Here is a 27,320-nt window from a genome sequence, read left to right on the forward strand (position 1 = left end):
GAACTTCAGCTGGGGTCACATAATTGACTTTTTAGTGGGGAAAGAAGGTGGAGGCTCGATTTTGAACATGGCTTTAATCATTTGAATTGTTCCTTGAGGGGAGTGAGAAAAATGGCTGCTGGCTAGGATGCCACGTGGCTGACTTGTTAAATCCATCATACAGGTTGCTTTTCATAGCTGAGTATATTTAAGAACAATCCGAGACATTCCCCAACACAGAACACAGACCATATCCTCAGGATCAGCTTTATAATCCCCATGGGAAAGAGGAAGAGCCTTATACCCATAATTGTATATGCCCAGACTGTTGGAAGTGGAAAGAACTCTGTGGAAAGAAGTCAATTGTGTACATGGAAGCAATAAAAATCATGGGTTTGTTTAGAAACATAAAAGGTGGAGGAGGTGGGAATGGGGGATGGATTGGAGGGGAGAGCTGGGAGGAAGGAGGACGGGGGAATCCATGGCTGATATCTGAAATTAAGTTAATTATAAAATAAAAATATATGAAAAAAGAACTTGATCACAGCACCCAGAAAAAGAAAAAGAAAAAGAAAAAGAAAAAGAAAAAGAAAAAAAAAGAAACATAAAAGGTGATAAAGACACGCAGGGGACTTATGAAGGGACCCAAATATTTGTTCATGGTAATATAGATTTAATAGTTTTTATTTTACACTTTAAGAATATGTATTTCTGCCACTGTAGGTAGCTCTACAGGTTCTAGGTGAAATTTTAGTGTAAACCAGAAGTCATAAAGACCTCCATGTGTTGGGATGGACTACAATCACCTTCATTTGCCAGTAGTAAGCTGTTTCAGGCACAGCTTCTACCTAGTGAGAATTCCTTGGAGGATGTGAGGGAAAAACAATTGGACTGTTTCTGCACACTAGGAACAAATGACGTCATGTAATGAGAACTTACTTTTTAGGCAAGTGTGAAACTTAGCATCCCAGAGTATGTGTGTGAATAAGAGATGTACAAATGAACCCTGCCTCTTGTAAAATGTCGTTGTAATTTTTGATAAACAGCCAATGCTTTTCCTCCTTACTTTTAATTTTAAAAGAAAATTAGCCCTGAAATACCATCCAGACAAGAATCCAGATGACCCATCTGCTGCTGAGAAGTTTAAAGAAATCAACAATGCCCACACAATCCTCACCGACGTGTCAAAGAGAAACATCTATGACAAGTATGGATCACTGGGACTCTACGTGGCTGAGCAATTTGGAGATGAAAACGTTAACACATACTTCATGCTGTCAAGCTGGTGGGCAAAGGTAAAATCACTTTTTCTTTCTTCAAAAACAATTTCCTAGAAGATCACAGTATTATTCATCCTATTAGACCCTATCTCAAAGAAAGACCAGCCTTCCTTCTATTAAACTCTTGTAAATAAAATGAGACATCACTTCCACTGAAAGCTGTTATTTGGGGACCATTTTTCATCAGTCCATCAATTAATTATGAAATCCAACATGACTTAACAGACTTCTAGACATTAATTATATTTGAGTTTGGAGCTTCGGGTTAATTCTGACTGCTCCCCTCTTCTCCTGTGGTGACTAATTAGGAACTGACTCATTGCTCGAAACCCAAAATAATTTATTAGTGTGACAACTACTTAATAAATTATTATAAGGCAAATTTAGCCATGTACTTTACTATCTATAGCGTAGGCTCCATCAGCAAAGACAATACCTAGGAGGAGGAGGGTAACTGTGTCACAGGCTCAGCTGAAGCCTGCCTTGAGGTAGCCAAGAAGGCAATGAGGGAGAGGTGAGAATTAAGCAGTAGAGGACAGGGAATTGGCCAGGGACAGAGGAATTGATAGATACCTGGTTAAGAAAAAGACAATATAAAGGCTTAATAAATCAGAATTTTTGTAGTAATCTTTTCTCTGGGACCCCTAATATATGTATGTATGGTGATGGCTTTATATTTCTAAGAATTTTAATATTCTTTCTGGTGAAAGTAATATTTTACATATAGAACATACATATGTTCCATTAAGGTGTTTTGTGGGCAGTTGACATTCATATAAGTTGTGGTAAGTAATAATTTTTTAAAAGCCCTGTTCTCCAGAAAAGGCAGAATTATGAATTATGAGTAGAATTTTGATTGCCATTTTCTCCCATTTCACCTTCCTATATTGAAGAATTTGATAATCGAGAGAGTATGGTTTTGTAGGTAAGCGTGGAGAGACGGTCTGTACACAGAGCCCCACCTGCCTTCTGCTGACTTCCCTAGATCCCCACTGACCTTTCTCTGTGGGGAACTTGGGAGAAAGAGATGATGCTAAGTGGACTTGGAGCGCAGATTGGGAGCGCAGAATAAGCGCAGAATAAGAAGGACTCTGACCACATCATCGGTGAGAGCAGACTAGTAATCATATAACAAAGTGGGCTTTGGAGGGGTTACCTAGGATCCTTTCTTCCAGGCATGACACTATTCCCATGGAAAGAATCTACAGACCCACTAACCACACACATTTACCTGATTGAATATTGTACCTTGTCTGCCTAAAGATGAGAATGGATTGCCTTGTCCAGGAAGGTGAAGAAGCTGATTAAAATTCCTATAGATAAGCCTCATCCACTCAGTAGCAAAGACATATGACGCAAAGCAATTAGTCATGGCTCTTTAAAAAGAAGTATACTTTCCTTTTCTGCTGTACCAAAGCTCAGTTGCGTAGTACTCATCAAAGTGGCATTAAGTATGCTCCATATGCATGAATCAATGTACCTTCAAGATGCACATTTTAAAAAACACCAGCTACCCGCTTGTATCTAATGGTGTAGTAAATGTGGTAAGGGTTGAAGTAAGGCTGTTCCCACAAAAGGCAGCTTCCCTGGAGGAAGAAACAGGATAGGGATGAAAAGGAGATTTTCAGAAAACAATGTGCAAGTTGCACAGTACAAAGAAAGCGGGTCGGTATGGGTGAAGAAAGGCACAGGTCCCTGAGGACCATGCCTGGGGATGCTCACAGGAGGGTCTTGGAGGCAAGTGGGGGTTTTCAATTTCCCTGAAATGATGAAATCATACAACACACATAGCAAAGAGACCATGAGTGGATGTGACCAAAGGTTCCCCTCTGCAAGCCATCCTCAGGCTCCATCCCATTCCTGGAGCCAGATGAGTAGATGGGGAGTGAGGGGAAGGAAGGGGGGGTGGGGTTGGGTGGGGTGGGGTGTCAGCACTGAGTTCTTAGGCCGCTGAAGAAGAGCGTGTGCGCGCATGTGATCTTTATCTGCGCACCACCCCCACTCACTGATTATATAAAATCTGCATTAAGATTTAAGATGTATGAACTTCTTTACGTATTATAATAAATTTGATTTTTCTCAGTTGACAAAAAAAATGGGATTTTTCTTGGAATTTCAGATTGGGAAAGTCAAGAGAAAAGTGTTTCCTGTTTAATGAGCAAGGCATTTGTGCTTACTGGCAACTCTTGGTGCTGTTCCCTGGGAGGAACGAATAATTTGCTTGTCTATTATTTTGTATACTCATTAATTCAGTAGAACTCGGTGTCTGCAACACATCAGGTATTAATCCACCAGGCACACGGGGTTGAAGGTTGGCTATTGGTTGTAGCCTGGTATAAGGAGACTGACCCTTCAGCCGATCGGTGTTCCTACCGTCAGCAAGAACAGAGTAGAGATCTAAGTTCATGCGGCATACAGCTGGGACATGAAGGATAGGCGGGAACAGAGTAGAGATCTAAGTTCATGCGGCACACCTCTGGGACATGAAGGAGAGGCGGGAACAGAGTAGAGATCTAAGTTCATGCGGCACACAGCTGGGATACGAAGGACAGGTGGGAACAGAGTAGAGATCTAAGTTCATGCGGCACACCTCTGGGACATGAAGGATAGGCGGGAACAGAGTAGAGATCTAAGTTCATGCGGCACACAGCTGGAACATGAAGGACAGATAGTCATTGTTTCACAGTGGAATCAGGAAAGGAACCATAAAGGTGATTTTTGAGGTGTCTTAGACAACAGGTGGGTATAAACTGAAGAATGGGCAGGGAAGTCTGGCAAGCAAATCCACACGGGGAGTCCAGCCGTATGGCAGGAACAGGGTTGTGCCAGTGCTGGGAGTTAGGCACCCGATGCACGAGTTCCAGAGAACCAGGCTTTCACATAGTCCACTTCAGCAGCCCCACACAGGGTGAAGTCAAAGGAGGCAGGCGTGGGGACAGAGCAGCCAACAGGCGGCTTCTAGAGCGACACCAGAGACACTGAGCAGAATCCGCAAGGCCCCCTGACCCACATAGGGAAGCGAGTGAGGACTTAGGGGTCTTCTGGAGAGGCTATGCAGGATCAGATTACTAACCGGGATGTGGGGTGGCAGGGGAAGGAGAATTACCCTGCTGTGCTTTGGGGGTGATGATTGACTTCCATTGAACAAGTCGGTGGGGCTTGACCAGCAGATGTTCTGTCCAGTGGTTGGTCTGGTTTTTGTTTTGCTTTGCTCACTCTTAGTATTCACAGTAGCCTAAGAAAAAAGAAGAAAGTGCCAAACTTCATTACTTTGACCGAAAGTAATTTCCTCCCAGTCTCCTTTGTACACACGTTTGTGAGAAAACAGTTATTTCAAAGGACCTTAAAAGATGGTTCCCACGGGGGTAAGGATAAGGGTGAGTGTGGCATGCAGGGTACTCTGAGATGTCTTTAAGCCTCTGAGGTGCGGGGTTACAGGACAGCTTCCTCTCCGTGGTGCTCACTCCGGATTTGATCCTCTGCCCCTGCCTGCCCTAGACCCTGTTCATCATCATCGGCCTCTTAACAGGCTGCTACTTCTGCTGCTGCCTTTGCTGCTGCTGCAACTGCTGTTGTGGACGATGTCGGCCCAAGTCATCGACAGCAGAAGAGGACTTCTACGTTTCACCAGAGGACCTTGAGGAACAAATCAAGACTGACATGGAAAAAGGTAGGGCGGGTGGAGAGTAGAGATCATGGGCATCGTGTTCCGGAGCTGAGTGGGTCTTACTAAGGTAACAGGTCCAATGGCCATACAGGGTCACTCCCCAAGACTGTCATCTTTGGTGGATATTTGGGAGAAGACGTAGGGCATTGACCTTGGCTGAGCTTAGAGAAAGGCTAACTTAACAATATTAGAGAGAAACTATTAAATGCCCATGATGATGTAAAACAAGTATAGTTCTCCTTCTCTTGACAAGAGGAATGGGCTCGGGGTTCAGGGAAGTTAGGGTGAGGGTGTCCAGTGCTGGAGAGCTAATGTAATTGATTTTTTTTTTAACTCTTCAGGGGCCTACCACCCAGCTCCCAAATAAATACATGGAGACTTATTCTTACTTATGAATGCCTGGCCTTAGCTTGTCTTGTTTCTAGCCAGATTAAATTATCCCGTCTACCTTTTGCTCTGGGCTTTTACTTTTCTCTATTCTATATGTCTTTCTTTACTTCTTACTCTGTTGCTGGCTGTGTGGCTAGGTGGCTGGCCCCTGGCATCATCTCCTCCCTTCTCCTTTTCTCACTCCTCCCTCTTCTTCTCTTTATTCTCTCTGCCTGGCAGCCCCACCAGATGTTTTAGACAGGCACAGTAACACAGCTTCACAGAGTTAAACAAATGCAACATAAAAGAACGCAACACATCTTTGCATCATTAAACAAATATCTTCAAGTGATACTCCACAACAAGCTAAGGTAGAAATTGCTCCTTGGACATACACTTCAGTCTTTAGGATACCTGTTGAAATACACAGAACTGACAGGTCACAGCCTTGACTTCGTATTGCTGTGTGATGATCTGGGAGTGGAACAGGAGGTAGACTCCTCCCCTTCCTCTGGATGTAGCTTCTTTGCTCATACGCACACTCACAGATCGCCTCAAAGCAGCGTGAAGGATGAACTCTGCTCAGCCACCTCTGTCTGTCCGTGTGCATACATCTCTGGGCTACATTACTTCATCCTTCAAGTTCATACATCCAGAAAGAAAGAAAAACTGTAAAGAAAGAGCTCACAGAATTCAAAACACCAGAGAGGTTTTATGTCTTTGGACAACGTCTTTGTTAAGCAATCTAGGGTCAGGCCAGCCATTGTACGGCTCTGCCTTGAGGCCATTCTTACTGTCTTTTTCTCCTGTGAAGTACGTTATCATCTTGGGGTGCGTTCTCCATCACTAAATCCCACTCCCAAGTCCCCCCAAACAACTGAAGGGATTCCTTGATAATTGAAAGAAGCACGCTGTTTTCAGGACGGCTGGAACCAGAACATCGGAGCACTCCTCTGGTTCTCTGGTCACACTGAGACAGCACGGGAGACTATTTAAAGGCTTCCATATGCCTGCACCTCCCATCAGCTGTGATGCTAAGTAACATCCTGTGTGAATGAGCCATCCAGACTCCAGCAAAAGGATGTCTTTAATCACGCGAATAGTACTGAATCCCAGACCATCAGAACTGGGAGCTCAGAGAGGGTAGAGGGTTTGTTGGTTTGGTTTGGTTTGGGGTTTTTTGTGGGTTTTTGTTTGTGTTTGTTAGTGTTGTTTTGTTTTCCTGTAAACTGTAACATCTTGCTATGGGCATAGCTACCCAGCAACTAGAAGTATTCTGGTCATTTCATGTTACTGATATTGGAACTAAACTGTGGCCTGATGGTAAAATACAATGATTGTACTTTTACTTTGCATTATTTGGTATAGACAGTGACAAATATGAAATCTTTTAATGAGGGTGGACAGAAGGAACAGGCATGCAGGATTACTAACAAGTGAATTAAGCAGTGCTAATTACATGGAAAGGCCTTCCATTAGGAAAAAGTGGGGTCTGTGTCACAACTTGCTCACAGGACATGGGTCACATAAGCTCTTGTAAGGGAGGTACTTAAGAGTTAAAAACGAAATGCCACACTTCGTTTCTGTGGCAACGACTCATTTTCTCTGGCTGTAACTTACCAGGAAAACCAGGAAACTGACCTTGAATGAAACTGAAATGCCAGTTCCCACAAGGGAAGAGACAGGGTGCCTGGGTGGTCTGTGGGGTGTGGTATGGTGTCTCTGTGGGTGCAGCATTACAATTCCATGTCGGGGATTACTGGCTGTGGTGACACGTGATCTTTCTCCTCGTTCCCCCCATCAGTCGGCCCAATGCTCAGCCATAGACAGCGCAGGGAGACAGAGAGATGAGAGTCAGCTGCTGTGGTGACTTCGTCTTAGCTTTCTCATCTTTATTCTTTTTATGCTGGGTAGAATCGATTTTACACTTTTTTGAGTCAGAATGCAAACTAAAGAGTTTCATTGTGGCATCTTCCAATTCTTCCTTGTGATTTGTAGCAGGAAAACCTAAACTAGATGAATTGAACCCAGATCTCCCGAGTCCAGCGTCCACACTTATCTGAAAAGCCTCGCTGCCCTTCCTGTGTTAGGTTGGATAAAAGCTCCAGCAGGTCATTTCAGTAGACCTTGGTAGAAGATCTCTATTCTGGAACAGAGACTTAGACTAGGTGCCAGGTTCTCCCCAGGGCTCCTCCCTGCTGGGTGATTGGTGATGGATCTCTGTTCCTCTCACTGTTCTGACACTCCAGAGCTACCAACTCCATTACAGAGGTCAGATCCTAATCCTTAATACAGAGGAGTGACATTTTCTTATTTAGAAATATTTGAAAGATCTTAGGCTAGGGCAACCCAGGTTTAAGGATCCTTAAATTTATGCAATCTCGGCAGGGCTCTTACACACATACACACACACACACACACACAGTTCTGAACATGAGTATTTGCTTAAAATGAGAAAAAGGAATCACAACAAATTAATGTGCTTAAAAATGGACAAATACCATGTATATCACAAAATCAAGGGAAAAAATACAACCGTGAGCTACCCAGCTCATCTATATGGTATTTTCTATGGCTGCATATTATTTGATTGCATGTTCATGTAACATAAATGTACTATATCATTTTCTGTAGAAAACATAAAAATAATTGTCTTTATTGCGTTTGACCAAACTTTACTTTTTTTTATTATTGATGAATTAGAAAAGTTTCTTCTGGCTTTACAACTCAAGTTGACAGGGGTGTGTAAGGTTAGAGACTATTGTCAAATTTGGGAAGCCTTTAATACATATAGGAATTATATGTTTATTTAACACATATAGGAATTAAGAATTGGAACAATTTTCCATAGACAACTTCTTTACTCTGTACATTTCAAACCTTGTTAGCGTTATAATATCTAATCCTCCTGGGGTCAGAGCTCAGAGGACACATTCATATGATGTGTCACAGTCTCTGGTGTGGGTTTTAGTGTCCTCTCAGCACATGCATTGACACAGTGAGCTGGAGGAATATTCTTTAAGCCAGTCCTACACCTGTCTGGGTAGCGATAACTAGCTAAACCCAGACTTACTGCAAACCACAAAATCAAGTCCCATTGAATTCAAACAGAACTCCTCTTCAATTCAGTTTTCCTTTAACTAAATCTCGTAATAGGTCTTTTGTATCCATTGTCAGAAAGAGATGCCATGAGAAAAGTCAGTGTGGAAAGAGACAGGGCTTTCTCTGATTTTGGTAAAATGTCTTTTGAAGGTCATCTCTGCAAATAGACCCCTAGGTTCTGCATTGGTAAGGGTCTCTGGGGCTTAAGTCTTGTTAGCTGTGCACTGAATCCAGCATTGCTCTCTAGGGGAACACCTGGGCGTGAGGCTACGCTTCATTTGTGGCCAGTTGCCATGGTTAGGTTCAGATTCACATTCGAGATAACGTAATTTAATTCAGAGACATGTGTAACCTACTGACAATTCAGGTTCAGATTTACATTCCACTAATTCAGAGACCGGTGTAGCCTACTGGCAATTGTAATGCAAATTAAGACTGGTAAGGTGGGAAACTAGACCCTGTCTGAGGACTCTGCTTTCTGGTCTGTGGTCCAGATGATTTTGGTACTGAACACATTTCCCTGGGAAGAGGAAGGAACAGGGAGCTAAGGTAGTATAGTGCATGGATTGATAGGCTAAGAGGGTTTATATTAACTGTCCATCTAAGTGCTATACATCTGGTCATCCTGTGCTTAGAGATTTGACCCATAAATGAAGGTTATGACTGGAAATTTTTTTTCCGTAAACACTGAAAGGCAGCATTTCTTTCTCCTGTTAGTTCTTCATCCAGAAATGCCCAAATATGAAATACAATAAAAACTTATATGAGGTTATTCTACTTCCAGAATAAAAATGAACAACTACTGGGTCTTTCCCTTATACCTTACTATACCAACCAAAAGGAGAACAGGAGTTAGCAAGAGCTGGGACTTCATGATCCTTCCCATCCTCTGTGGTGGGTTTAATCTTATACAAGTCTTGTAAGGGCAGCCACAGCCTCTGTGAGTTCATATAAGCAATGGCCCTGTCAAGTCCAGAAAATACTGTTTCCCTGCAAAAGTTCACTACTTATGCTCTTGGAGTCTTCCCAACCTCCCCTCAGCAATGATCCGGGAGCCTTGGAGAGACGGTATCATGCTCTAGAGCAGTGGTTCTCCACCCTTTAGTACAGTTAGTTCCTCATGGTGTGGTGGTGCCCAACCATAAAACTGTTTTTGTTGCTATTTTAGAATGTAGTTTTGCTACTGTTATGAATCATAATGTAAATATCTGTGTTTCCTGATGGTCTCAGGCAACCCCTGGGAAGGGTCATTTGACACCCCCCCCAAGGGGTCATGACCCACAGGTTGAGAACTGCTGCCCTAGCAGCTGGGCCTGTATCCACGGACATATATGGGGGTACTGTGTGCACTCTATGGGTTGACAGAAGAGAAGAGCACATGGAAAGTTGGGAGGGAAAAGCAGGCAGGGGAAGGAACGGAAGATTTGATCAAAATACATGATATGCATGTGTGAAATCCTCAAACAGTGAAAAAAGGAAATACTACAAAAAGGGAAAAGGAGTTAACTAGAGAAGTACATTTCTGGTTGAATTAAGTGATTAACCCCTTCTTCAAATTTCACTTTAAAATGTATTATAGGATGCTATATTTCTTAATTTGTAAAAAATCTAAATTTGAAATATCGAATCTGTTGGCTCATCTTTAAAAAACGTTAGAAATGTTAACTGACGTTGAAATAGTGTAACAAGTCTGATTTTCCACATGCAGCTTTGTCTCTGCACACTTCTGTCGTGTGTGTGTGTGTGTGTGTGTGTGTGTGTGTGTGTGTGTGTGTGTGTGTTTCAGCCACACCTACTGTTTGCTTCTGCTGAATTGTCAGGCGTCTTTGTCATGGTAAACATGGTACAGGTCTCTGCTGGGGTGTGGTGGTGCTGGGTGGGATTTTCAGGCAGAAAGGAGAGAATTGTTTGGGTTGTTCTGTTTCTTTAGATGATGTTGAAGAATATTGCCCAACCTCTATGATTAAAAAATGAAGGGTAGGGACTGGAGAGATGGCTCAGTGGTTAAGAACACTGACTGCTCTTCCAGAGGACCCAAGTTCAAGTTCCACCACCCATATGGCAGCTCCTATCTGTCTGGAACTCCAATTCCAGAGGACCTGACACCCATGGCAATACACTCATGCACATAAAATTTTGAAAAAATGAAGGGCAGACAGTTCCGACAGTGCTGTCCTTCAGCATTTGCTGCCAGTTGGAGAACTCACAATTGGGTTCTCCTATCTTTCTTAAAATACCCTCCCAGTTCGAACCTAGGAGGACTGTAGTGCTCTTGGAAATCAGTCGATATCAAAAGAGCTTATCTTGGGTGATTGTTAGTCTATGAAGAATTAAAACCTAACCAGTGAAATGTTATGTCCCTTACTCTCACATGTTCACCTTTAGAAACCCCACTCTGGAATTTTGAGAGGCATGATTAAAACAGGCCATGCGCTCCTTTGACATCTGAAAGCCGCAGAGAAATCTGAATTCCATCAGCTGTGATAGAACCATATTCTGTGAAGTTATTTCTCTCCCCCTCCCACTCCCTGTGTGTGTTTAACAAGGAATAAAAGCAACAAAAATCTAAATTGCAGCCAGTCATCAAAAACATAAGGACTAAATTCAGGGTTTTTTCCCCCCTCTTCTGTGTGGAAACCAATAGAATTAAACCCAACCAAATCTGTCCAGGCAAACACTAACAATTTTGTGTGGATTGGTGGCTTCCTTTCTATGGAGAGAAGTAGAGTAGAGAATCTAAAGGAGAGGAGAATTTACAGTACTGACCTTGGGTTTAAGAAAGTATGATTCAGAACACAGAAAAATGTTGATGGCTTAGTTGTTACTGCCGCTTGCCTGGGTAGGACTCCAAAAAATTCACAACCACCGATCAGAAGCAGCCATATGGCTCTTGTTCTCCGCCAAGATAGAGAGACATGCATCGCACATCAAATGCTGCTCAGCATTCATCGCATCTGCCTGCCCAGGGAAAGGGCACGGAGGAAAATGTAAATTCATCTTCTCTCCTTTTGTGCTCCTTACTCCTTTTGTGTCTCCTTCTCCATGCAATGAGGAACCAGTGTCCAGGAACAGTGCAAGGAAAAAAAACACTAGAAATCTGTGATGCTTCATACAAAGACATCATTGAGCATTAAGGCACCAGGCCAGGGCAGTAGGATGGGGGAGCCAGCCCAGAACCGTCCCCAGCAAGGCAGCTCACAGTGCATCTTCGATGTTTGGCTGCCAAGATTCAGTAAGAAGTGTGTGTGTGTGTGTGTGTGTGTGTGTGTGTGTGTGTGTGTGTGTGTGTGTGTGTGTTAATTGAAATCATCTTTCCATATCAAATATTTATTGTGCACTTGGTATCTGTCTGTTAGCAGACCTGGTTCCTGCAATCTTGAGGGTTATAATCTAGCAAATAAGATTTAGAGGCAAATATTAAACATAGAAACACAGAGAGTTAGCCAATTTGCAGGCACAACAAATCTACCAGAAGAGAAGCATGGAGGCTGTCAAAGTGAACAGGAAAGGGCTTGACCTGTCTTCAGGCTAGCACAGCTTCCCCAGCAAAGTGACATTTAATGCAGAAACGTAGAAGATCAAGATGTGAGAGACTGTGGAGATGGGAAGCCTTTGAATAAAGGAATCTCGATACAAGAAATATTTGGTACAGCCCCTCCCTAAGGCCTGCAGATAAGACAGTAAATGGTATTATATACACCAGGCAAGGCAGATGGAATCATATTAGAGGGCTCTACCAAGCAGTTTTATCACTGAATTAGTGTGCCAGACTTTGTGAAGGCCGTATTTACAAGGAGCTCTGAACTAAGATGAGTTTATACAAGGAAGGGCTCAACACATCAAAATCACCAGGGGCAGCTGGATGCTCCGACAGTCTGCCTGAGAAGAACAAGAGTGCCAGGAACAGCTAGGGGAGAGGAAAGGGGGTCAGAGGGAACCACAGAGGCTCAGAGGGAAGCGCCAGTACACTCTGTAAAGAGACAGACTTAGGGGTGTGGTGCTAAGTGAAAGAAGCTAGGCACAAAGGACAAGTGTGCTGTGATTCCAGTGAGGTAAAAAACATTCAGGAGCGCTGAATTAGTGGAGGAGAAAATAGGCTGGTGGTCACCAGGACCCAGAGGAAAGGGAGACCAAAGAGCAGTCCCTCTGGCTTACATTTTGGTTCAGGGAGACATTTGGGTTTTGTTTGTTTGTTTTTACTTTCTCACTTTTATTTATGACAAATATTCCCCGATCTCTTCTGGTCAAAAGTTCTTTGAGATAATTCCATCAGTCTTAGCCAATCGGAGAATAGAGTCATCCAATTCACCCATCCTTTGAATGGCCCCACAGATAGCATAGATTTTAAACTGGCCATTAAACCGGCCTGTGCCCCTGTCAACCTCGGCCACATTCATCTGGATGGATGTGTGGTCCTTGGCACCAATAATGCGGTTGCTCACGGAGCATTTCCACGGCACGTACAGGTCCACGAACTCGCTGGCGTCGTTCTGCATGTCGAGGCTGTGCCTGCTCACTAGGCCTGCGGGAGCGCAGAAAAGGAGACATTTGGCAACTCCATAGAGGTGGTGAATTGTGTGTGTCTGTTATCTGAAAAACTCCCGGTAACAAGAAACATCGGGGGTGGAAGGGATGGGAATAGGCCTAAGCAAGGCAAACTATTAAGTGTGGGATGTGGGAAAGTTATCCCAGCCTTTTGTTGGCTAATTGAGAGCAGCACACTGCTAGCTGCTGAGACAGGGGGATGTGTCAGGCCCAATTCTGTGAAATGTGCTTGAAGTTTTTTTGTTTAATTCACTTCTTCGATCTTTTAATTGTCATTGTTTTTATTAAACAGATACAAGCACATATTGTGACCTAACTTTTCACATCAGAGAAACCAACGTTACCCTGATCTGTGGTGCTCCCTGTTCACTTCCCTTCTTAGAAGGAACCGCCTTGAATTGCTGGTCATCCTTCCCTACAATTACTTTTGGTATCACAGTTGTGTTTATATTCCTAATCAGCATACTGCTTGGTTTTGCACATTTTGAGTTTTAAATGGATGGTCTTGTTGTATAGTAACATTTTTCTGTAACTTTCTATGCTCCACTGAACATTATACTGCTTAGATTCACTTTGTTGATATACTTGACTCTCGCCTGGAACACCTTTCTGTTTTCAGTCAGTCTGACTTTGGCTCACCCTGAACTTCAGTGTCTAAGCCACCGGTCCCATTATTCTCACTGTAACAATATTCTGAGAAAGCATCCCTCGTTTAGTATCCATTCTACTGGTGATGAACATTGAGTAGACCCCACTTTATTTGCCATTCTAAACAGCTGATAGGAATGTTCTCATACTTATATCTCAGTCCGTGAGTGCTAGGGGTGTTTGTGTTTACACACAGGACTAGAATTCCTTAGGCACGGGGTATGCACACCTACAATGTATTAAGTAGCACCAAGCAGTTCTGCAAAACTGAGGGGTTGATTTACATCCTTACTAAGAGCTAATGTGAGCTTCTGAAGCTTCCCATCCTTGCCAACACTTGACAGTGCCAACCTGGAAATACGTGTCAGTCTAGTGTGGGGTATGGCATAGGGCAGTGGCTCTAATTTTTGTCTTTGTGTTTACTAGTAAGGTTGACCATTTGTGTGCATGTGTGGTATGCATACGTGTGGTATAGGTTCAGGATATGTGTATGTCCATATGTGTGGAGGCCAAAAGGTTGACCTAGGTAAATAAATGGCTCCTAAGGAACAACACCTAAGGTTGTCTTCTGGCCTCCACACATGCGTGTGTACCCACATAAACAGACACCTGGACACACAAACACACAACACCACCAAAGAGAGAAAGAAGCAAACAAAAAAAGAAAGAGATGATTTTATAACAGAATCCAGTTGCTTCTTAGACCTGTGAATTCAAATACTCCTTCCCTACTTTTGTAATTTCATCCCAAAAGGCATATTATTAGGTGTAGGCTAAGTCTTCACACTGTCCTTCATAGATTTTCATCTTTTATCACATTTTCTTTTTGTGTCTGTGTTATGTTCTGAATAATCTCTTCAGACATGTCTTCCACTTCATGAATTCCCTTTTAGCTTTTTGAAGCTCTTTAGTTTTTAAAATGTAATTTCAGGTACTTTAATCATTAGCTCTTTGTTGGTTTCAAAGTCTGATAACTTTAAATACATAATTCTTTTATATTTTGTTAGATAAATGCAAAGAATGAAGTCTCTCTGGGTCTTATTTTGTCTTTTGTTGTTACTATAGGTTTTCAGTTTGTGTACATTGTCTCTATGTCTCTTTCTTTTGGAGTTGTGTGGTGTGTGTGTGTGTGTGTGTGTGTGTGTGTGTGTGTGTGTGTGTGTTGACTATGAGCTCAAGTTTCTTACAGTTTTATAGGGACTTTTTAGTGCTAGGTGGAATGTGAAGTCATTCATTTCTGCTAGGTTCCTGAGAGTCCACCTTGCGTTGAACAACTAACTTTATGGTGGATGATTTTCTGGGTGTCTTCTAGAAGACACGGGTACAGAAAAGACAAGGGCTGCCAACCTGTGTGCGTATTAGTTGGCCATCAGACATTTTTAAGGAAGCCTCTTCAGCCCGGCACCAGAGCAGAGCTCCATGGAGACCTGAGAGCAAGCGTGGCTACTTTGCACATGAGCTTCATGTGTTAAACTTCCCTTAGGAGCTCCACCTAAGCCAGCCCTGGGCTCTGACTCCTGCCCCAACAGGAGCCGAGCATGCAGTCAGGGACTACAAAACCTTAGGGCTCATCCTCCATAGGAAACATATTTTTCATACATGTTGTTGCTTTCGTGAAAAATGGAACCCAGAATACGCCATGTCCAACCTGGGTTTAGTTATAATCCTGTAAATAGCAGAATGCGAAGAATTCAGACAGTGTCTTGTGAGTTGATTTGCTTGTTATTTCAAGAGAACACCTGCCATGTGCCCTGTTATCAGAGGAACTTGGTAAAAATGGGTCTGATGGTTGCTTCTTTGTGTTTTCCCCCAGATACGGACTTTCCAGTTGTTCTCCAGCCTACAAATGCAAATGAGAAAACACAGCTAATCAGAGAAGGAGCTCGAAGTTATTGTACAGACTCTTGATGGTGGGCCCATGGAGGGTTCACAGCTCCTCTTCTCAGTTCAGCCATGTCTCTGGGTGGTCACAGGGGAGGTGGGAACATGAAATGCTGTGAACATATTCACATTTGTATTTTATTTTTAGGTTAAGGGGAAGATGATTGCTACATAATTTTCTCAGACTTTCTCTTTGAGTAGAATTCCAAATGAAAAGCATTCAGTTTGATGAATAAAGGCCTGAAGAGTTCTTTTGTGCTGCTTGCATGAGGTAAGACTGTGGCAGTGGACAGTCTATGAATCCGATCGTAAGGTGAGCCAGACATTATTCCTCACCGAGAAAAGTCATGGAAGAAAACTCTTTTCACCCACTTAACTAAACACAATAGTCACGCTTGCCACACACATCATAAGCAAAACCCTCAGAGGAGTTGAGGTCTTGTGTTTGTGGAGCTCTTTGTCGATATTTGAAATGGTTACAGAAATACGATCTAAGAGAGAAATGGCATTTGCTGAAAACTGATGAGTGAAAACAGGAACAGATCGAGTTAGTGCATGCTTTTAGACAGCAATCCTCAACCCGGGTAAACTTTAGAACGGAGCAAGAGGATCAGCGTGAGCCTGACCTAGCCCCAAACAGTACATTGACCATTTTCTTAGTGAAATAGTCTGTGTATAACCTGCCCATATGAGGCAGATAAGGAATAGAGACACACACAAAGTAAAGGATACATCTCTGATGTCTATAAAGTTACAGTGCAAAGCATAGCACCCGTTTTTTGTAAAATTCAATATGTTGAACAGCTCTGCGTGCTGGGCATCCTGAGCTTCAAAGTCACTTCGGTCTACGCTTGTTAGATTCCTTTATCTCCCCATGCCGAAGGGACCACGTGCTACTTCTAAAACGGTATAGCGGCAAGGCAGTTTGTGGCTTTTTCCTGAGCCTTTCTTAGTTCTTTATGTAATCTTCATTTTCAAGTCCTTGTTACATTTTTGTATAACATTGCATAAAACGCCATCTTCTTTTCCTTTTGTTTCTTCTCCCCACCCCACCAAATTACAGTCAATTACTGCTAAATATATATTGTAAGTGAAAACTAGTGTCACTGCTCTGAGAGTTCTGGAGTCGCTGAAACTCTGCTCAAACTGTGCAGCTCCTGGGATCTCCCCCCTCCACACTGAAGCAGAAAGAGGCGATTTGAAAGTTCAGAGAACTAGTCCTAACCTATGCTGTGACCAGTCCTGTGTCGCTGGCATAGGGATACAGATGCACACCACACCAGCAGCTTCCCGGAGAGTTCTTTTCAGGGACCTTCAACTGGACGCAATAGGACTCGTGGCTTAGACAGTGGATTTCAGGGCGAGTCAAATGTGAGGCAAAGTCAGGCTGATTGAAAACAGAAAGGTGCCCCAGGAGAGGGCCAAGCACACCAACTAGGATGTGTCAGGCTTCTCTAAGGGAGAGCTGCAGTTAGGTTTCTTTACAATAGGTATATGTGAGATTTGGGTGGCTTCCGAGTCTTGTCTATAAAGCTTGCTAAGAAACCACTCCCTCCCTAACATTGCCCAAAGACTTTAACTTGTAGGGATTAAAAGTTGAAGTATTTTTTTTTAATCAGGGTCTTAATTAGGGTTTCTCTTGCTGTGAAGAGGCACCTTGACCATTGCAGCTCTTATAAAGGAAAATATTTAATTGAGGCTGGCTTACAGGTACAGAGGTTTAGTCCATTGTCATCATGGAGAGAAGCATGGTGGCACATCAACAGACATGGTGCCGGAGAGGGAGCCAAGAGTTCTACATCAGGATCAGCAGGCAGCAGGAAGAGAGAGCGACACTGGGCCTGACTTAAACATCTAAAACCTCAAAGCCCACCTCCAGTGACACACTTCCTCCAGTAAGGCCACTCCTACTCCAGCAAGGCCACACTTCCTAACGGTGCCATTCCATATGAGCCTATGAGGGCTACTTCCGTTCAAACCACCACAGTCCACTCCCTGGCCATATCATAATGCAGAAATGCATTCAGTCCAACTTCAAAAGTCCCCATAGTCTATCTCAACCCTGTTTAAAAGTGCAAAGTCTCTTCAGAGACTCATGACAATCTCTTAACTGTAACCCTGTGCAAAATAAAGATAAAAGAGGAGATCACTTACTTCCAACATATAATGGCACAGAATATGCATTACTGTTCCAAACAGGAAGAAAAGGAGCATAGTGAGGAAATACCGGACCAAAGCAAGACCAAAACTCAGCTCATCTCCACATCTGATGTCAAAGCACTCTTCAGATCTCCAACTCCTCTAAGCTTTGTTGACTACAAAATACTTCTTTCTCTTGGGCTGGTTCCACTCCCTGTTAGCAGTTTTCCTTGGCACGTATACCAGGATCTGGCATCTCCAACATCTTGGTGTCTCCAAGGCAACCCAGGCTTCCACTTAATGGCTTCATGAAAAAGCCTCTCTAGGCCTCCATGGAGGAGATTCCATAGCCCCTTTCTTATATCCTTGACTCTAGAGCCAGAACCACGTGGCTGAAGCTGCCAATGTCTGCTGCTTGCTGCGGCTGGAACATGGCCCCCTTGTTCAATTACATCTTCACCAGCTTTCTGCTTTTGATGGTTTCCCTCACTGCCTAAGCTTGGCTGACCTAGAACTCGCTCTGTAGACCAGGCTGGCTTCACATTCAGAGATGAGTGCTGGGGTTAAAGGTGTGCCCCACCACACCCAGCCCTAAGCTTTCATGTAATTCCTTTTCACACGTTGGAAGCTTAGCTGGGTGGGGTCTTGCTCTGAGGTCATCGCTCCCTTTATTCCACTTAGCATCAGGCTTTTCTTTAACTTGTTTACACTTCCTGGTGCCCATTTTCTCCTCAAACTGTACATTTTGTATTTTTTTCTAGCTCTGCTTGCTCCTTTTCATTATAGATCTTCCTAAGTGTGGCCACTAGTAAACGAACAACACAGTCAATACTAGGATGTCTTGAAATCTCTTCTGCCAAAGCTCTTAATCCATAACTCTTCAATTTTAGCCTCAGACAGACTTTTTTGGACAAAGACAGAAAGCAGCCAAAAACTTACCAAGGTATTGTGGAGGCCCAAATTACTCAGGGTCAGAGAATCTGGGCTTGCTTTACCTAGGAAGGCTGCATAAGGGGATGATTTGACCACAGCTGTGGTTATCAGGTGTTTGGAAGGGTCTGCACCTGACTCTATGGTGTGCTTTGAACTTGCAAGGGGGAGGTCTTTTGCCTCTCCCCTTGGCCTGTTATAAAAAGCCTTTTGAATAAACCTTTGAGGCGGTTGGGTATTGATCTAGGCCTTCCCAAAGCTACTCTTGTGTTTCTTCTTGTCAACTAGGTCTCTCTATTTAGTATTTTTTAAATCCCTCTCTCATAAGAACCCTTCAAAAGGTCGGAGCTGGCCTCCCACAGATGGTGCCAGACCGTGGGACTTAGGTGCAGAGGGTAAGAGAGGGAGGGGGCACCTTGGAAGCTGGGGGACATGTCCAGTTATGAATTAGTGTATGCGGTAGTATTCCAGGAGTGAGACTGTTTATATAAAGCAGAGTGGCTACGGTTAAGCTGTAGCAAGTAGTTAAAGGTGGCCTGCAGCAAGTGTCTCTCTGTCTCTCTCTCTCTAAAGCTGTAAAACAGTTTGGTGAAGTCTAGTTCCAGAAGTGTAGGCTTAGGTATATTAGGGTAGAATAGGCTTTAGGTCTAGGGATACGGTGAAGGTTTAATAAAGTCACTTAGGGTAAGAGCAGATTTTTCCCAAGTGGGACCTGGAGCGCACGGGGCCGCGTCCAGCACTGAGCAGACCCTGCGAACCTGGCAGTCCGAAAATGAAAAGCCACTTCAGAGACCGTCAGCTTCAGAAAGCAGCAGCAGAGTGTGAGCAGCTGCCCCAGGGAAGGAATCGGCGGCTGAGACCCATTGGGGCATCATAGCTTCCCAGGCAGCAGACGCCAAGAGCCAGCCAAAGTAGAAGGGTTCTGTGTGTTTTCTGCCACGAAGGAGCCACGCCGCCAGAGAGGCAAGTGGCAGGCAGCAGCTTGAAGAGTGCAGCAGAGACTTTGCACCCCAGCAGCTGGAGCACTGAGAGCCAGAATCCCTGGCTGCAGAGTGCCCCGCAGACTCGATGCGGCAGAGCCTTGGGGCTACCCTGGGAGCAGAGCCTTGGGGCTACCCTGGGAGCAGAGCCTTGGGGCTACCCTGGGAGCAGCGTTTGGTAGTGTGAGCAGGGCAGGGTGCTGAGGACGCCTGGTAGAACAGGTGGGACGGAGCCAGGGGTACAGCAGCTGTGACTGGCTGCAGCTGGGTTTCCTCCTGGAGCCAGAGTTGCTAAACGAGAAGCCTCGACTCTTAGCAGTGGAAAGAACTTTGCTGGAGCTTGTATACTGTGAGGCGATTGAAAGCCCTCTAGCCTCAGGACACAGGGGTCCTTGGCGGATGTGCCTGTTATGGGAGGCACAGACAGACAGATTGGGACTGGGGGAGGGGGGGAGCCATGCAGTTTCTGTTTGCTGGCTGTAAGAAGGTCTCTTGAAAAGGACTCTGCCCCAGCAGCTAGCAACTTTTGCCCTGGAGCAATTTTCACCCAGGGGAAAGGTAACTGAAAGTGTCTCCGTGGCTGAGAGTGAGGCTTGTTTTATCTGGATTTCATCCACTGAGGCTTCTGGGACCCAGTGTGCTGAGTGCTGGTGGCCTTGCACTCACCCGACCCCAAGTTGGGTAAGCTGGCTGCCCCTGAGGAGGCAGAGGCCAGCCCAGGTGGGCTGAGCAAAAACCTACCCTTGGGAGGCCTGGGAAAGCCACCAGTCAGCAATCTGCAATCCTGGGAGCCAGAGCCATAGCCCAGTGGCCCTGGAACCTCCGGGATCAGAGGGGCTGAGGGCTGGGACCCAGGAGGGAAGGCACCAAGAATGTGCTCACTGAGGCTGCTCAGAAAGATAAGGTTGGCGCCTGCCAGCCTGCCCATAGTAAGCAGTATTGGCAGCAGAGGGCCCCTGGCGAGGGCTCAGCAGACCAGCATCAAGTCCCCCAGGCCTGGAGGGGACCATGCTGGGACTCCCAGACCACACGTGGCCACCGCCTCTTTCTCCTCCCCCCCCCCCCCGACCTCCCACCCTCACCCCCCCACCCTCCACCCCGCCCCAGCCAAGTGGAGCCCAACGGAGTGGTGCAGAGCTGCCTGAGGGACTGGCAAGCCCTCTCCTCTGCCTCAGATTCGTTACTAAACATGGGTTTGAACTGAGTTGAGCTGTTGCCTTCAGGGGATCTGCAACGAATTTTGGTAATGGGACTCCTCAAGTTTGGAACTGTTTGCCTAAGAGTTATTACAACTTGGAAAGTTATATAAAGACTTCAGGGCAGCTGATGAACCAGACTCCGATCTTGGGCTGTCAGTTGAACTTTGAGACTAGTATTAGAACTGACTTTTTGAACTCGGAAATGAAATTTTGATTTCAGCTGTATACAGTATCAACTTGATGACTTATGAATTGTTTTGTGTATGCATATATGTTTTGTTAACTGTGGTGACTCGTGATCTTTGTGTAGAAATGGAACTGTTTATGGAACTGTTATATAGGAATAAATGGAACTGGTTTTCTGTAGAAATGGAGAAATTTGTTTTCTCTACCCAAGATGCAGTTTAAAAAATTATAAAAAGAGGGAATCACTATTCCTCAGTCTCTTTAATTTTTAAAAAAAATATTTTCTTGTTCCTGGAGTAGACTAATGTTAATTTGTGTTGATATGCCCTATGTCTTGTTAGAAGAAAACGTAAATAGTTCTGTTAAGAGATCACTTTTGGGAGCTGGGCAGTGGTGGCTCACTCCTTTAATCCCAGCACTTGGGAGGCAGAGCCAGGCAGATCTCTGTGAGTTCAAGGCCAGCCTGGTCTATAAAGTGAGATCCAGGATAGCTCCAAAACTACATGGAGAAATATAGTTCTATTGAGAGTTTGCTTTTGGATATAAATTTGTGAGAATTGTAATTGTGTATAGTAATATTCATGCTAGAATTAATGATGTTAACCTGTTAGCATTAATGGTGATGCTTCAGGTTTGATGCAGTTGCATCAGGCGTTTACTGATTTATTTGATGTGGTTACATCAGGAGTTTATTGATTTAAAAAAGGGTTTGGTGCAGCTAAGACTGCTGTAGACATCTTAGACCCATTCAAAAAGGCCATTTCATCTTTATCATCCTCTACCCCTTTACTGGGAGAGATGGCAGCCATAGGGAGCAGGAGTATTGCTGTGGTTGTTCCAGTTACTTGCAAGCTCTTAGTGGGAGCCTGGTTCAGAGCTGCATAGAGTTAAGCTTTGCACCCCCATTTGAGATTTCTATTATTAATTTATGGAATTATTAATTAATAATTAATTGGGAGAATTTGGGAAGGCCCAAATTACTCAGGGTCAGAGAATCTGAGCTTGCTTTACCCAGTAGGGCTGCATAAAGGGATGATTTGACCACAAGCATGTTTACCAGGTGTTTGAAAGGGTCTACACTTGGCTGTATGGTGTGCTTTGATCTAGCAAGGGGAGGTCTTTTGCTTCTCCCCTTGGCCTGTTATTAAAAAACCTTTTGAATAAACCTTTGAGGCTGTTGGGAATTGATGCAGGCCCTCCCAAAGCTATCCCGTGTTTCTGTCTTTCGTGTTGGCTAGGTCCCTCTTCCTACCTAGTATTTCTTGGGCTTCTCTCCTCCTCCTAAGAACCCTAGAAAAGGTGGAAAAGGTAGGAACTGGACTCCCACAATCTCCTATAAGGTATCATAAGAACGATCTCTAGGCCACATTAAAATTATTCTCTTCTGAAACTTCTTGAGCCAGGTCCCCACAGTTGAAATTATCCTCATTCTCATGGTCTTCCATGTTCCTACTAGTATGGCCCATTAAACAGCACTTAAAGCATTTGGTTGCTTTCCTAATCCAAAGTCCCCAAATCCACACTCCTCCAAACAAAATCATGGTCAGGCCTATCACAGCAATATCCCAGTCCCTGGTACCAACTTCTGTCTTAGTTAGGGTTTCCATTGCTATGAAGAGACACCACAACCGTGGCAACTTATAAAAGAAAACATTTAATTGGGGCTGGCTTACAGTTCAAAAGTTTAGTCTATTATCTTCATGGTGGGCACAGGCCAACATGGTGCTGGAAAAGGAGTTAAGAGTTGTACATCTAAATCAGCAGGAGGGAGGGAGGGAGGGAGGGAGGGAGAGAGAGAGAGAGAGAGAGAGAGAGAGAGAGAGAGAGAGAGAGAGAGAGAGAGGAGAGAGAGGAGAGAGAGGAGAGAGAGGAGAGAGGAGAGAGGAGAGAGGAGAGAGGAGAGAGGAGAGAGAGAAGAGAGAAGAGAGAAGAGAGAAGAGAGAGAGGAGAGAGAGACTGGACCTGGCTTGAGGATCTAAAACCTCAAAGCCCACCCCCCAGTGGTCACAACAAGGCCACACCTACTCCAACAAGGCCATTCCCTATGAGCCTACAGGGTCCATTTTCACTTAAACTATCACAATCAGTAAATAAAATTGTGCAGTACATTTATGATGGAAATCATCTAGGTCCAAGAGAAGAGAGAGCTAGGAGCATACCATTTATGATGGCTATTCTTGGTTGTCAATTTGACTACATCTGGAATTAGCCAAAACTAGGGGGCACAATTGTGAGGGATCTTTGTTAAATTTAAAGTAGGAAGATTCACTTCTAATCTGGATCTTTGAGGTAGGAAGATACACCTTTAATCTGGATCTTTTGAGCTGGGGAATCTCACCTCTAATCTGGGCCACACCTTCTGTTGGAAGCCTATAGAAGGACATGGAAGAAGGAAGATTTTGCTCTTTGCCTGCTTGCTCTCACCTTGCTGGCAAGTCTAGTCCCTCACCGGCATTAGAGCCTACTTCTTTGCGACTCCAGTGCTTACTGAAGACCAGCTGAGACATCCAGCTTTGTGGACTGAGCAACTACTGGATTCTTGGGCTTTTCACGGCCTGTAAGTTATTCTAATAAATTCTGTAAGTTCTGTTACTTCAGAGAACCCTGACTAATACACCATTACACATCATTTTAGCCCAATTTAGCACAACCTAGTCATTGTCCTCAACATCCTTGATTCAGAAGTCTTTGGGAGCATATCACCTGGCCCTAAGTGAGCAAACTTCATTTATTGCCTTTGTTATATGATACCTTTTGGGAAACACACGTCTTTGTGGACCATTTGACACCCCATTAGTCGCCTCTGAAGCCTGAAGTCTTCTGCTTTTCTGAGCATCAAAAGCAGATGGGGTCTCAGGGCCACAGCCTCCTCCCTTTCCAGCCTTCTCTCCCTATGGTACCACAATTCACTGTCTTTCTGTTCTGCCTTATCTGTGACCAACAGACATGAGAATAAAATGACTAAGCTCTCTTTGACTTCATGTCTCCTCTGACCTCTAAGTTGCTGGGGACTAGATGCAGCTCCTGCCTTGAAGCAGCTTCTGGAACGTTAAGCATTCAGCAAATGTGAACTGCTTTTATACAAATTATGATGTGCCAAAGCAGACAAATGCAGTGTGACTTCTTATGCATATAAACTCTCTCACCCAACAAGACCCATGAAGACTCCCAGTATTAATAGCCCCAATAACTAGCAAGTGCTTGGAAATCTGTGACCAACAAATAAATACTACTTTGCATTTGGAGGAAACAAAAGGCTAAATAGCCCAATCTGTGGGTAATTTGGGCTTGACATTTCCTTCCTGTGTTCTGGCTACAGGAAGGCAGGCCAGGCTTATTCTGGATAGCAAGTTATGATCGCAAAGCTCACCTCTCTCTCTCAGACCTCTTTCTTTTTTCCACATGGAATTTTTAACTTCCATTTCCAGCTTGTGCAGGCATTTGGTCCAAAGGTGCTAAAGGTAAGAGCCAGGCATGATTTGGAATCGAAATCAAATTCTCAGAGACCCCAGAGAGAAACACTGTTAGATCAAAGCTGGGCATTGTGTAGGCCGCCACCACCACAACAAAAATCCATTTTGCATTTTACCATTGCGAGGGAGTTGAGACAGGTTTTCAGCAAAGGGCCTTTTAAAGGTTGGTCACAGCAGCAGGGTTCTGAGGTAGAGATCTCAGAAGCAGTCCATGTGACAAAGGATATCACTTGCATTTACAGGCTTCTGAAGGGATAAAGTGCTTGAAGACAATATATGGCCTATACTAAGGGGTAACTGGGGTACCAGGCATGGGAGTAGGATTATAACTTGAGTTTCATCAAGCTGAGCTGGGCAACTGCAGCCAGAAGCTGGGCTTATTTTCCCTAGCCTACCTGAGGGCTGAACTTTCTAACAGTCACAGCAAGGAACCAGCCAAGCCAGTTCTTTACATATGCATCTGAACCAGGAGCTAAGAGAGACTGCAGGCGCGCCCCCCCCAATCCCCCCCCCCCAACACACACACACACAAAGACAATGTCTGGAGATCCACCTTGCTGTAATAGACTGACTGTGGCCTGGGTCATACTTCTGTTGTTCTGAACATAGAATAACTGGAACATAGCTGTTGTAGTGTGTTTATTCATTATCCTTCCTTCTCCATTTCCCTCCTGTAATTCCTGGTCTCTAACCTCATCTTTTCCTTTGCCCTTTTCCGTTCCTTATTTCAGCTCCTGGCCTGGCCTCCTGCCTCCCACTTGCCTCTTTTTTTCCATATGACCCCCATTGTCCACTCTGTACCTACACACTTTCTTTCACCCAGATACACCAAAGTGCTGTGAATCAACCCAAACCACAAGGGAATATTTAGTCAAGAATGACCTTGAACTCCTTAGCCTGACCTTCTCATCCCCCTGCCTCCAGTTCCCATGGGCTTGAACTACAGGTTGGCACGCACACCACAGCTCTAGGCATTGTTGGCCCCAGGCTTTCATGTGTACTTGGTAAGCACTCTACCAACCCAAGCACACATCTCCTGTGTTGTCTGGCCCACGCCTGGCTGACTTCACTAACATGATGCACCACCCAGGCATCTGTTTGTTAGAAAGTGGCTGCTGAGGCTTGAGAAGGGGCTGGATTGTTAAGGTCCTTACACTTCAATGTGGATTTGAGGTATTTGGAGGGCATTCCCAGTAGTCCAGACTTGTGACTCTACAGGGAACAGGCCATCATTCGGATGCCTGAGTGACAAGAGTAAGTCACAGCTTCACAGTCCTGCAGAAAGAAGTGGTCCCTCAGAGTCATACAGGATTAGACACCTAATCCTCAGTGATAGGAATCCTAGCCACGGCCCTGAGATCATATATGCCCAGGTGGGACATTTAGTCACTTCCGGGTCATATGTCCTACGTAACGCTGCATGGTCATGTAAATCACACCACTGTAACCACATGATCTATGCACATGTGTGGAGTAGCCACATGGGCCTGTGTGCACATGTGTGGGGTGGTCCTTAAAAGGCCGGTCTCATGTTCCCCGCCCTCTTCTCCCTCACATGTCCTTTCGGCAGGCCTGAACACATTTACCCCTTTTCCTTTTCTCAATAAAACTCTTGCTAGTGGGTTCTGTCATGTTTTGTGACTTTACCTCGCAGGGTAAGAGTGCCACTAAAAACCATCACTCAGAAACAGCCAGGCTAGAGCAGGACAAGGACTGTTAAGTCATCAGAGGACCAAGACATGAACCTCTGCAGACCGCACACCCTAGCAGGGAGAGCTTGGAGCTTCCCTGAGTGAAATGCCATGCTACTCTCTTAGGCTACAGCTCTGAGCTGCAGTTAGACTGAGACCATAGCACAGCTGGATTTGGAAGATGTAGATGAATCTTCTAGAGCAGTGATCCTCAGTCTTCCTAATGCTGCGTGCGACCCTTTAATACAGATCCTCATGTTGTGGTGACCTCCAACCACAAAATTATTTACATTGCTACTTTCTAACTGTAATTTTGCTACTGTTATGAATCAATCCCTATGAAAGGGTCATTCAGCTCCCCCCACCAAGAGAGTCCAAACCCACAGTTTGAGAACCACTGTTCTCAAAACCTTTTCTTAAATATCTTCTCTGTGAGCCCTCCTCAGATGTCACTATGGCCCCCACACCATTTTTTTTTCTCCGTAGAACATTCCACTAATGTACTGTCTCTGCACTTTGAAGATAAGGAACTGTGTCTGTTTTATGCCTGACACGTAGTAGCTAGTCAGGGAATATTTGTGAACTGAGGATTGAACCTGTGCTGCAGAATGGAGAATTCTCTGTCTACCAGAAATAAGAAGACTGCTGCAATCTTTGCTCCTAAGGAAGCTTAGTGTGCTAATTTTTTTCAATATTAATGTTTTGTGATATATTCTGAAATGAAGTAGGATAGAAGAAATATCCACTATCACTCGACTCCTGGCCACATGGTTATAGAGCTGTGTTATCCAAACACTTGAGTAATGTGTCTTCCCTCAGTCCTCATCTGTACTTAGAGCTGTCTGTTTCAAGAACACCACTCTTCTCCAAGCAGAGAAAAGCCATTGAGAAAACCAAATCCTCCTGTCCAAAACCCTTTTCAGACTGCACAGAGATCCAAGCACCAAAAAACCGTTCATCTCCATTCAGTTCCTGGGTGGTTCTCAACAACAGATGGCCGGAATTGAGACCAAGCCCTGAATAACAGGCTCTGCTAAGCAAAGCCTCTGCCAAGTCGCACCTGACTCCAAGTACCTGTGACTCCTAGCATTGCACCTCCAATCAGAGTTTATATCTGCATTTCCACGGCGCTAACAGTGAAGTAGGAAACTGTCGCATACCTGCCTATTGGTTATTTCTCCCAGCACATGCCATTTCTGAGAAAAGCCTTTCTCTAAAAGGAGACCTAAATAGGGGTGTGTTCAATGAAAG

General features: G+C 44.4%; 1 protein-coding gene and 1 pseudogene across 3 annotated transcripts in view; one reads left to right on the forward strand and one right to left on the reverse strand.

Annotated features, from left to right (window-relative positions):
• Positions 1–15,721, forward strand: part of Dnajc5b (DnaJ heat shock protein family (Hsp40) member C5 beta) — a 77,604-nt gene extending 61,883 nt beyond the window's left edge. For all 3 annotated transcript variants that reach the window (XM_042270662.2, XM_006974672.4, XM_042270663.2), the window contains 3 exons: positions 1,061–1,274; positions 4,758–4,929; positions 15,404–15,721. In XM_042270662.2, the coding sequence (XP_042126596.1) occupies positions 1,061–1,274; positions 4,758–4,929; positions 15,404–15,498 (481 nt within the window). In that variant the 3' untranslated portion in view covers positions 15,499–15,721. The remainder of the gene's footprint in view (positions 1–1,060; positions 1,275–4,757; positions 4,930–15,403) is intronic.
• LOC102903477 (small ribosomal subunit protein eS21 pseudogene) lies at positions 12,583–12,915 on the reverse strand (annotated as a pseudogene).
• Positions 15,722–27,320: the final 11,599 nt, after the last annotated feature.

The sequence above is a fragment of the Peromyscus maniculatus genome, chromosome 2 (assembly GCF_049852395.1).
Source record: "Peromyscus maniculatus bairdii isolate BWxNUB_F1_BW_parent chromosome 2, HU_Pman_BW_mat_3.1, whole genome shotgun sequence".
Lineage (NCBI taxonomy): Eukaryota > Metazoa > Chordata > Mammalia > Rodentia > Cricetidae > Peromyscus > Peromyscus maniculatus.